Below are 12,807 nucleotides of genomic sequence, written 5' to 3' on the forward strand. Positions count from 1 at the left end.
TGGAAAAAGATATACCAATCATAACAAACCAAAATAAAGCTGGTGACACACTATCAAACAACACAGACTAAACCACAAATCATGATTCATTAAGTAGCTAAAAAAATTTTATATTTGTATGCACATAACAAAACTTTTAAATATTTAAAGCAAAAATTGAAAGAATATAAGAAATAAACAAATCCCCCATCAAAGTATCAGTTTTTAGTAAGTGATATATGAAAAAGATAAAATTCAAAAAGAATATAATATTTGGAACACAGAATATTGAAGAAAATAACTTAAAATCTTGTTTAATGAACTGGGATACAAGACTACATTGAAAAATTGGACACACCCAGAATATTAAATTTCTTTGATGAATTTAAAAATTTAAAAATTGCTTTCATATAAACAATATTTAACCATGATGCAGTTAAAGTTTAAAAAGCATGTCAATCTCACACAAATCTCCCATAGAACAGAAAAGGATATAAGTCTTTCATTTTAAGAGGCTAATAGGACCTTGATTTCAAAACTAGAAAGGACGGTATTAAAAGGGAAAAGCACAAAGCAGTATTAGTTGAACCTAGGCTTAAAAAACTCCCAAAATGAATATTAATAAACTGAATCTAGTTATTATACACAAAAAGATATATATAATCTATTATGACTACCTTGGGCTTACTTTAGAAATCCAAAGTTGATTTAATATTTGAAAATTAATATAAGGTACCACATTAACAAATTAAAGAAAAAAAAGTATGATCTCGACAGATGCAGAAAAATCAACATCAATTTGTGATTTAAGTTAGGAAACTAGAATTATAAGAGAATTCCTAAACCTGATAAAGAACATTTACAAAATAAAATTTTAGAGAAGCATGATAATTAACTATAAAATGTTGACATCCTTCACTTTAAGAGCAGGAAACAAAACAAGAAAACTTATTATCTCTAGGCATCTTATCCAGCAAAGTAGGACAAAAAAAAAAAAAAAAAAAAAAAAAAAAAAAAGTCCAGGCTGAAGGAAAGGGTAAGTACATACAGAGGGATGAGCCAGGCAAATTCTTGGGGAGTGGTTCTTTTTTTATTTTATTAACTTAAATACAAGATAGTTAACATATAGCAGAATAATGATTTCAGGAACAGAATTTAGTGATTCATCACTTACATGTAACACCCAGTGCTCATCCCAAAAAATGCCCTCCAAAAAATGCCCTCCTTAATGCCCCTTGCCCATTTAGCCCTTCCCTCCTATCCAACACCCTTCCAGCAACCCTCAGTTTATTCCCTATATTTAAGAGTCTCCTGTGATTTGTCTCCCTGTTTTTATTTTTGCTTCCCTTCCCTTATATTCATCTGTTTTGTATCTTCAATTCCACATATGAATAAAATCATATATTTGCCTTTGACTGACTTATTTTGCTTAGCATAATACACTCTAGTTCAAGCCACATTGTTGCAAATGGTAAGATTTCATTCTTTTTGATCATTGGATAATATTCCATTGAATATATATACCACATCTTCTTTACCCATTCATCAGTCAATGGACATTTGGGCTCTTAACATACTTTGGCTATTGTCGATAATGCTGCTATAAACATTAGGGTGCATGTGCCTTTCGAAACAGTATACCTGTATCCCTTGGATAAATACCTAGTAGTGCAATTGCTGGATTGTAGGGGAGTTCTATTTTTAATTTTTTGAAGAATCTCCATACTTTTTTCCAGAATGGCTATACCAGTTTGCATTCCCACCAGCAGTGCAAAAGATCCCTCTTTCTCTGAATCCTTGCCAACATCTGTTGTTGCCTGAGTTGTTCATTTTAACCATTCTGACAGGTGTGAGCTCATTGTGGTTTTGATTGGTATTTCCCTCATGATGAGTGATATGGAGCATTTTTTCATGTGTCTGTTAGCCATCTGGATGTCTTCTTCAGAAAAGTGTCTATTCATGTATTTTGCCCATTTCTTCACTGGATTATTTGTCTTTTGGGTGTTGAGTTTGGTAAGTTTTTTTTTTTTTTTTATAGATTTTGGATACTAACCCTGTATCTGATATGTCATTTGCAAATACCTTCTCCCATTACATTGGTTGCCTTTTAGTTTTCCTGATTGTTTTCTTCACTGTGCAGAAGCTTTTTATCTTAATGAGATTCCTATTGTTCATTTTTGTTTTTGTTTCCCTTGCCTCTGGAGACATGTCAGGTAGTAAACTGCTGGTAGAATTCTCCTGGAAAGTCATCTGGCCCTGGACTCTTGTTTGTTGGGAGACTTCTGAGTACTGATTCAATTTCTTTACTGGTTATGGGTCTGTTCAAGTTTTCTATTTCTTCCTGTTTGTTTTGATAGTTTGTATGTTTCTAGGAAATTGTGCATTTCTTCCAGATTGCCCAATTTGTTGACATATAATTGCTCATAATATTCTCTTATTATTGTTTGTATTTCTGCAGTGTTGGTTGTGATATTTCCTCTTTCATTTGTTATTTTATTTATTTGGGTCATTTCCTTGTTGATAATTTGGCTGAGCTTTATCAATTTTGTTACTCCTTCAGAGAATTAGCTCCTGGTTTCATTGATCTGTTTTACTGTTTTCTTGATTTTGGTATCATTGGTTTCTGCTCTACTCTTTATTATTTCCCTTCTTCTGCTGGTTTTGGGCTTTATTTGCTATTCTTTTTCCAGCTCTTTAGGTGAAAGTTTAGGTTGTGTATTTGAGACCTTTCTTCCTTCTTTAGGAAGGCCTGGATTGTTACAGATTTCCCTCTTGTGACAGCCTTTGCTGCACCCCAGAGGTTTTGGGCTGGTGTGTTTCCATTTTCATTGGCTTCCCTGTACTTTTCAATTTCCTCTTTAATTTCTTGGTTAACCCATTCATTCTTCAGTAGGATGTTCTTTAAGTATTCAAGACCTTTCAAAATTTTTCCTTGTCATTGATTTCAAGTTTCATAGTGTTGTCTGAAAATATGCAAGGTATGATCTCGATCTTTTTGTACTTGTTGAGGCTTGATTTGTGTCCCAGTATGTGATCTGTTTTGGAGAATGTTCCATGTGCACTCAAGAAGAATGTGTATATGCTGCTTTAGGATGAAATGGTTTGAATATATCTGTTATGTCAATCCAGTCCAGTGTGTCATTCAAAGCCTTTGTTTCCTGTTGATTTTCTACTTAGATGATCTGTCCATTATTGTAAGTGGGGTGTTAAGGTCCTCTATTATGGTACTATTATCAATGAATTTCTTTAGGTTTGTGTTAATCACAAAATTATAATAAAACATATGTAAGTTTATATATAATGTAAATATATAAATGTGATTTATATATTTGGGTTCTTCCACATTGGGACATAAATATTTACAATTGTTAGATCTTCTTGGTGGATAGACCCCTTAATTATGATATAATGCCCTTCTTCATTTATTGTTACAGTTTTTATTTTAAAATCTAGTTTGTCTAATAGGAGCATGGCTATTCAAGCTTTCTTTTGATGACCACTGGCATGATGGATGGTTCTCCATCCCCTTACTTTCAATCTGCAGGTGTTTTTGGTCTAAAATGAGTCTCTTGTAAGCAGATATAGATTGGTTTTGTTTTCTTATTCATTCTGATACCCTATGTCTTTTGATTGGAGCAATCAGTCCATAGACATTTAGAGTGAGTACTGAAAGATATGAATTTAGTGCCACTGTGGTGCCTGTAGACTTGATGTTTCTGGTAATGTTCTCTGGTCCTTTCTAGTCTTTGTTGCTTTTGGTCTTCATGGTTTTGTTACATCTTTTCTCCAAAGAGTCCCCCTTAAAATTTCCTCCAGGGCTAGTTTAGTGGTCACGAACTCCTTTAGTTTTTGTTTGTCTGAGAAACTATTTCTCCTTCTATTTCAAATGACAGCCTTGCTGGGTAAAGAATTCTTGGCTGCATATTTTCCCAATTCAGCACGTTGAATATATCCTGACACTCCTTTCTGGCCTGCCAACTTTCTGTGGATAGGTCTACTATAAACCCGATCTGCCTTCCCTTATAGGTTAAGGACTTCTTTCCCCTTGCTACTTTCATAATTTTTTCCTTGTCTGTGTATTTTATTTATTATTTATTTATTTTTGAGAGACAGCATGTGTGCAAGCAGGGAAGGGGCAGAGAGAGACAGAATTTGAAGCAGGCTCTAGGCTCCGAGCCGCAGAGCCCTACACAGGGCTTGAACTCACAAACTGTGAGATCATGACCTGAGCCAAAGTCAGATGCTTAACCAATGAGCCACCCAGGTGCCCCCTCCTTGTCTGTGTATTTTGTGAATTTGACTATGATATGCCTTGGTAATGTTTGGTTTTTGTTGAATCTAATGGGAGTTCTCTGTGCTTCTTGGATTTTGATGTCTGTGTCCTTCCTCAGAGTAGGAAAGTTTTCCACTATCATTTGCTCACATAAACCATCTGCCCTCTTTTTCTCTGTTTATCTTCTTGGCCTCCTATGATTTCGGTGTTATTCCTTTTTTAACATTTATTTATTTTTGGGACAGAGAGAGACAGAGCATGAACGGGGGAGGGGCAGAGAGAGAGGGAGACACAGAATCGGAAACAGGCTCCAGGCTCTGAGCCATCAGCCCAGAGCCTGACGCGGGGCTCGAACTCACGGAGCGCGAGATCGTGACCTGGCTGAAGTCGGACGCTTAACCGACTGCGCCACCCAGGCGCCCCGGTGTTATTCCTTTTTAATAAGACACTGAGTTCTCTAAGTCTTTTATCATGTTTTTTCACCTTTGTTTTCCTCTTTTTTCTGCTTCGTTATTCTCCATAATTGTGTCTTCTATATCGCTGATTTGTTGCTTTGTTTCATCCATCCTTGCTGCTGTGGTATCCATTCAAGATTGCATCTCAATTATGGCATTTTTAATTTTATCCTGACTAGATTTTACTTCTTTTATCTCCAGAGAAGGGGATTCTATGCTTTTTTCGACCGCAGCTAGTATTCTTACTGTAGTGATTCTAAATTCTAGTTCAGACATCTTGCTTAGATCTGTGTTGATTAAGCCCCTGCCTGTCATTTCTTCCTGTTTTTTCTTTTGGGGTGAATTCCTGCTGAGTTCTGTGGCTCAAGTTATGCATATCATTGTGTTAATCCTCATATCAATTTCCTAGGTGTGCAAAATGGTTTGGTGCTGATCTACCTGTGTTTCAGGGATGAGATGAGCTGAGGGTCTCCATGCTGCTCCACCATTTTCAATTCTTTCCACTTGGGGCATATTCTAATATGGCACCAAAACATTACCAGGGTACTAAAGCATAATTGAGAAAGTACCTAAAAGGAAAATCAATTACATGCTTATTATAGCTCTTCTCAGTGAGATTACAGTGTGTAGATTGCAGGAATGCTTAAACCATTTGCAACTGAGAGGAGACCCTGGGGGAGCTTAATGAGAAACACAGATGGTCACTAAACTGCCTTCTAATGAGAGCAGGACACCATAACTGCAAGGATCATATCCTGCCAAGAGAAATATGCAAATATGGAGCAGCAGTGAATTATCTTGGACAAGAGAAGAGAGGCTGACCTAATCTAATATAGCTAAAACACCTGCTTTTTGAAAGTTCATTTTATGCTACTTCACTTTCACAAAATACCTACAGTAGTACCTATTTTTGCTAACAGAAATAATCTGGAGAGATTTTCACTTTTACAAAAAAAAAAGGCAAAAAATAAAATAGCATTCAGCATCTGTTTTGCAGTGAACCCTCACAGAAACAGCATGCACCCCAGGAAGTGAGAGGGCCCCACCTAGTTCCTTCCTTCGGAACCACACTCAGCATTTCAGTATCACACTACCATAGCTTTGAACTGTGTCTGTGAGCATCTGTGCAGTTGCTGGATATTTTTTGTGTGTATTTGTTAGCAAGATGGGTCCTAAGGTATCAGAAAAGCCTAAGAGAGGTTAATTTTGGGGTCTTGGAATGCTCAATTTTCCATATAAATTATCATAACTGCTTATTCACCTTACACCATTTCAGCTTACAAAAGGTTTCTGAGGACACTCTACCTACAGACAAGCAGGGGAAACCTGCAACAGTCTTAATTCTATCATTCCCAAACACAGTAATTGGTGCCTTCTCTGAATAAATGTTTAAAGATAAGTAAAGAAGACTGGGTGCAAATGATTAGCATGCCCAGGGGCACTCCTATGTTGGCATGGTTTTTGTGAGCAGCAGCTGAGTGATGAGAAACCAGGACTTAGATAATCTTGGGAGAGATGACGCTATTGAGGCAGGAACAGCTGACAAGATGAGAAATGTCAAGACAAGAACTTGTCTTAGGAAGAGCACTCTGCAAGACAAGACTGTCCACACACAAGAAGGATGAACTGGAATGGAAGCAAAAAAAAAGACAACAGGTGTGGCTATTCTAGGGTATAGGTGAACCTGGGCTACAGAGAGAAAGGAAAAGGACAAACAATATTAGAATTTTTAAATTGTCTTTACATTTATTTTATTCACAACAGAATTTGTGAGTTCACATTCTTTTTATACTCTTAGCCTTCTCTAAGCTAAAGAATACTATTTTCTTATAGCATTTAAAAATTATTTTAGATGTCACTCTCCAGATGTTATAAAATCTCTCTTTTTAAAATGGAGATACAGTGTAGACAATACTAAGTCTGTGTTTTACAAAAGGGTGTATAAACCTTTTCAATTATTTTTCATATGGTGACATTATCCTTTGTTTTGGTGTTCCCCACAAAAGCACCTGGGTCTAATGTTTTGGGTAGTAAATTTTTACCTGGTAAGATATAACCAATGTATTATGAAAAATTCAGCATGAAGCAAAGTGATTATTTTTACTCTAGATATTTTACCATCTCTGGTACCACATTACCAAATAAGGATGTTATGGATAAGACATAACACAGGTGATAAAGCTAAAGAATTCTTGCCTCTTGATTGGCTGTATTCAGCTTGTCTTCCAGCTCTTCCTTCAAGTTTTCCAGCTCTCGTTGAAGTTGACTTTTATCCTCTTCCAGGTTTAGTTTCTCCTTTTTATACTGTTCCTCTAATTCCTTAGGAAGAGACATTTTTAACCATTAACAAAATTGCAAACATTGTATACCTCAAAGACTCCAAGAAAAAGACTACTATTCTGTTTTATATTTTGATATTTTGCTCTTCAAATTAGCTTTATTGTTAATTAATAATATTGGAGTTATTAGTCAACCTAACTAATCCTAAGGGATTAGATTCTGTCATTCTGAATCACTTATGATGTGGTTAAATAATTATTTTTTTTAAATGATAAGAATATTTGACTGGTCTAGATCAAGCTGAGTCAGTAACAGGAATGTATGCTATAAGTGATAATGTGGGGAGATAAATAAAAATTCTAACTATCTCTTGAATATAGAATTATTTTATATTTATATAAAAAGAGCCAAAATCCAGTAACATTTCTGGAACACGAGAACATAGTCAAGAGCTACCAAGTACAAAATTAAGGCATCTAAAGAAACAATGCCAGTAAAACTGATACTTACTGAAGAACACCTACTATCTGGCATGCTACTTGGGATGTGTACTTGGGATACACAGGTATTAACACATGGGGCCTGCCCTTAATTAGTTCAAGGTAACAAGCAATTAAAGATTTTGTGATTGGGGCGCCTAGGTGGCTCAGTCGGTTGGGTGACCGACTTTGGCTCAGGTCATGATCTTACAGTTTGTGGGTTCAAGCCCCACGTCAGGCTCTGTGCTGACACCTCGGAGCCTGGAGCCTGCTTCAGATTCTGTGTCTTCCCCTCTCTCTGCCCTCCCCTGCTCATGCTCTGTGTCTCTCTGTCTCTCCATAATAAATAAACGTTAAAAATATATAAAAAAAAAAAAGAATATGTGATTAAAATTAAATATCCATAGGGACTACAGGAGTGCATGGATGGAGAACTGGCAAATTCTATCTTGGTGAGGAAACCTTCACAGATAATGCAATTCCTAAGTAGAGTTTGAAGGAGTGTACTAGTAAGGAACAGAGGTGAAGCAAGGGGGAAATATAACATGTTCAGCAGAAGAAACCCGTGCAAAAACCATGGAGGTACAAAAGAGCCTGGTATGTTACAAGCAGTTCAATATTTCTATAGTGGAAGGTGAGAAGAGTAATAAATGCAGTTCTGTGGAGCTCCCAAAACAAACTCTGGGTTTGATGATTTGCTGGGATTACCCACAGGACTCAGAATATAGTTGTCCTCACAGTCATAATTTACTTTATAGCAAAAGGATACTAAGCACATTTAGCAAAGGAAAAAGGCATAGGGGGTGAAGCCTGTAGGAAGCCAGGTACAAGCTTCCAAGAGTCCTCTCACACAGGACTCTCTAGCAAGTTGTGACAATAATGTGAAATTTTGTCTTCTAGTAAAGTTCATGAGAGACTCATTGCCTAGGTTTTTTATTCGGGGCTAATCACATAGGTACCACTTGATTACCATGTGCCAAACACCCAGACTTCATGAAGGAAAGCGGATGTTCAGCAGAAACCATATTGTTTGCATAAACACCTTAGGCACATGAGCTGTTGTTATCAGGGAATGGTGGAAACCCTCCCGAAATTCAAGTTCCCAGGTACTAGCAAGGGCCAACCTTGCACCATGTGCCTTTCTAAGGATAGCAGCTTCAGGCCTGCAATGGTAACTCTTTTCTGCATGGATTCTCTATATATTCACTTTCAAATGGGGTGGGTAAACTCAAGTTTTGAAAAAAAATATAATCCTTTTTGATAACTAAGTAATAAGGAATGAAGAAGTCACCTTTAGGTAAATGTTCTTTAAAAGAACATGTGACATGAGGCACCTGAGTGGCTTACTCATTAAACAGCCAACTTCAGCTCAGATCATGACCTCACAGCTCGTGAGTTCAAGTCCCGCATCAGGCTCTCATATGACTGTGCTGACAGCTCAGATGGAGCCTGGAGCCTGCTTCAGATTCTGTGTCTTCCTCTCTCTCTGCCCCTCCCCTGCTCACACTCTGTCTCTGTCTCTCAAAAATAAATAAACATTAAAAAAATAATAAAAGATAATGTGACATTGGACAAAGACTATTCTAAAAGGAGGCTGGTCTGAGCTGAGGCTCAGACATGAGCTAGCTAGGCAAGAGAGGAATGTAACAGCAAGTGATAAGTTATTTTGAGAAAAGGGAAGGGGATAGATAAAGCTATCATGAGTTTTGACTATGTTCACACACAGGAAATGCATGTCATGTGTTTTATAGCAACCACATTTTAAAGAAAGATTGCAAGAAATGTAAGCAGCTTAAAGCAGATTTTTAGGTGGCTCAGAACTTGAAATTCAATGGGCAAGGGTATAATTAAGAGAGAAGTAGTGAGGCAAAAATGATATTGATGAAAGATGCCTAGATTCTAGCACTTAGAACTTAATATAGAGAAGTAAAGAGAGGCAAAAAGCAGAACACCTTCAGGTTAAATATCACAATAAGGGAGAAGGCTAAGGTGAATAAGGGATATAGAGATGAAAAAACAAAACAAAAAATAGCTATGGAAGAGCTTACTGAAGCAGCAGTTACCACTGAATACTTCACTACAAATCCCTGAACAACTGACACAGACATACAGAGTCAGTAAGCGTGTACATGCACCACGTAATTAAAGCTGTACAAATTCGTTCTGGAATAGTGAGCTGGCACAGAGAAAATAACAACCACAATTTTGAGAAATAACATGTCATTAAGATTTGTCTCCAGCTACATAAACATATAGTAGCAGGTTTAGACAGAAATAACATTTTAACAGGAAGTTTTATTTGAGTTTTTAATTAAGTTCAAGTGTTGAATATTTTTTCCAACTAGTTGTGTCACAAAAGGAAGAGACATAGAGGTGAATCTCTCAATTCATATCCTGCTTCTTCTATATTCTAGGTTGGTGGCACTGAATACATCATTTAGGTTTATTAAAACTATTTCACCACCTGTATAATAAAAATGACATTAATCTTCAAGCCTTAAATAATGAGGAGTATACAAGAAAGCTCTTAATAAACTCTAAAAAGCTATTATGTAAAACATACAACAATCATCATTAATACATGCTTTTATGTGGTGGTTAAATGCCTTAGAGTTTGACATCTGAAACCTGAGTTCAAGACCTGACTGATTCTTACTAGCTGCATGTGATTGAACAAGTGTTTCACCTCTCTTTCCTTTATCTCCTCTTCAGTAAAGCGGGTGCAAAAATTAAACCTATGAGTGTGGCGGGAATTAAGTAAAAAAACAGATGGAAAACACTATTGCAGCGCCTGGCACACTGTAAGAAATACTAAAAACTAACATTTATTTATCACTATATGCTAGGACATGTCTGAGTTCTTAACATTTTATTTCACTTAACCTTCACAGGAACATTATAAGATGGATCTCCTCTTCATCTGTCACACGAGGACAGGCATGATTTTTGAGGCCCAAATTTAGGCAGCCAGTAAACAAAGAGCTCAGTGTAAATCCCAGATCTGTCAGACACCTTGTTTCTTCTACTATGTGAAAGGAAACATCTACAGGAGAATAAGTGCTTCAGCTAGTTGAGACTTCCCGAGGAGCACACTTAAGACAGTGTCTCATGAAGAAACAGCTCAAGATCAAGGGAGTATTACCATGGCTCATACAAAGTAGGAATGCCTCCTATCAATTTACACACAGGAGATAACAAGAATTTTTAAGTATATTACTCTCTGAATCATGATTTACAGATTATGAGAGAGCAGCCATCAGAATGAAGTAACTCATTACTCTACAATATGGGTCATACTGGATCATTACAGAAACCCTTCCAGTTCACGATGCAATGCTACGTTGAATTTATACTCACCACTTGTAGTTTTTTCTTATCCTTAACTGCATTACTGTGGACAGCTTCAATTGCCATGTGGTGCTTCCAAGCTAATTCTTCCAAAGTCTTAGAATGAGCCTCATTTAATTGAGCAACCTCCCCTTCCAATCTATTTTGCAGGTTTTTTAGCTCCATCTCATAATATTCTTGCTGAGTTTTCTTTGCTTCATTTACTTTCTAAAATTAAAGCAAATAAAGACAATAATTACACCTGCTTTTTTCATTACTGCTATTAGTATTCTGAATACTCAATAAATACATACATTTGAATGAACTGAGTACTATGGAATTTAGACTTTGGACATGAGATTACATCATTGGTGTTCTCAGAAAATGACAGGGTAGCACTGACAAAATTAATAATTTTAACACAAGTAATAAAACAGGCTAGGTCAGAACCAAGTGTGAGTTAGCACATCTGTGAGCTTAAGACAGAAAGCCTTCCTGTACGTCAAAGCTGTACACAAAATGGCTTACCAATTTACCACTCAGATGATATTCAATACAATTTCACTGAGTGCCAATTATATGCCTTTTAAGCAGTCACAGTCTGGAAAAAGGCAAAAGACAATGGAAATACAATTTTATACATTCTATGAAAGGAGTGTACATCACACATTGTAAGAGTATACAGGAAAGGAGACTAACCTGGATGGGGTGGGAAAGGGTGTGTGTGTGCGTGTGTGTGTGAGAGAGAGAGAGAGAGACAGAGAGAGAGACATACATACATACATACATACATACATACATACATCAGGGAAGGCTTTCCAGAAGAGAAAACATCTGAGCTGCTGATGACACGTTCTCATTTAATTCTCACAAGTCCATCACGAAATGAAAGAGGAGAAAATTTCAAACCTAGATCTGGTGTCAAAAACCTGCATTCAAAACCATTTCCAGCATTTTGAAAAATGAGCAGTAGCCAGCTGGGTAATGAAGTTCAGATATGATAGGAAGGCCATGTAGCTGAGCGGTGTGGACGGAACAGCAGATATGAGGCTGGCAGTGGTAAGGAATGGGGCTCAGCAGGGAGCATGAATCAAATGATGAAAAAGGGTCTTTTATGCTAAGGACTCTGACTTTTATTCTGATAGGAATGAGAAATCACTGCAATTTATGTAACTGACATATTTTTAACAACAGTCATGTTGACAGTAGGCTAGTGAGCTGAGGCAGGGAGAGCACTTAGGAAGCTGTAACTGAAATCCAGGCAACAATGATCTAAACCTAAACCTAGAATCCGCGTAAGGGTATGAAGGGATATCATGGAATAAAAATATATTAAGGGAGCAGAAAGCCAAGAGGACTCCCTAACAGATAAGAGGGTTAGGGAAACAGTAATCAATAACAACTGATTTACCAAGCTACACACACAGTAGTGCTATTGGTTGAAAAAAGGAGTGGGGGAAAAAAAAGTACTTCTGAGGGGAGAAAGTTCTAGGTATGCTGATTTGACACGTTTGTGAGAAACCAACATATCTTGTGGGAGTCAGACACACAGGGCACAAATTTAGGGAAAAGATGGGGCCTAGGCCAACAGATTTGGGAGGGATCACTTAACAAGTGACAGCTGATGTTACCAGAATGGAAAAGCATATAGAATGAGGTGAAAATTCTGGGGAATGTAAATGGTAAGGGAACAGACAGAAGGAAAGCTCACAAACAAGACTGCAAGGCCGGGCAGGCAGGAGGAAAATGTGGGAGAATGTGAAATACCAAAAGGGAGATGTTGTAAATCAGAGAGAAATAAGTAACACTGTTGGATGAGATTCATCAAGTCCAGCAACCAGGATGTCCCCGGACGCTGGGGCAAACACACATTCTGTGGAGTCGTCGTAAGAGAAACCACATGGCACTCAGGTAAGGCATGAATGGGAGGTGCGCAAAGGGCAAGGAGATCAGACTTATTTTTAATATGCCTGGTTGTTGAGGGAAAGAAAGATTCCAAAACTCCCACTTGATA

At 37.2% G+C, this 12,807-nt stretch overlaps 1 protein-coding gene across 11 annotated transcripts in view; it reads right to left on the minus strand.

The window, feature by feature from the left end:
• FAM184A (family with sequence similarity 184 member A) overlaps window positions 1–12,807 on the minus strand; it is a 127,689-nt gene that overhangs the window by 59,249 nt on the left and 55,633 nt on the right. For all 11 annotated transcript variants that reach the window (XR_005790013.1, XM_040474510.1, XM_040474507.1 and 8 more), the window contains exons 5-6: window positions 10,824–11,021; window positions 6,904–7,026 (exon numbers count right to left, since the gene is read on the minus strand). Coding sequence is in view for 10 of the 11 variants with exons in the window: in XM_040474510.1 (XP_040330444.1) it covers window positions 6,904–7,026; window positions 10,824–11,021 (321 nt within the window). In the remaining variant the exon portion in view is untranslated. The remainder of the gene's footprint in view (window positions 1–6,903; window positions 7,027–10,823; window positions 11,022–12,807) is intronic.

The sequence above is a fragment of the Herpailurus yagouaroundi genome, unplaced genomic scaffold, assembly GCF_014898765.1.
Source record: "Herpailurus yagouaroundi ecotype Mexico unplaced genomic scaffold, PumYag 139, whole genome shotgun sequence".
Taxonomy (NCBI): Eukaryota; Metazoa; Chordata; class Mammalia; order Carnivora; family Felidae; genus Herpailurus; species Herpailurus yagouaroundi.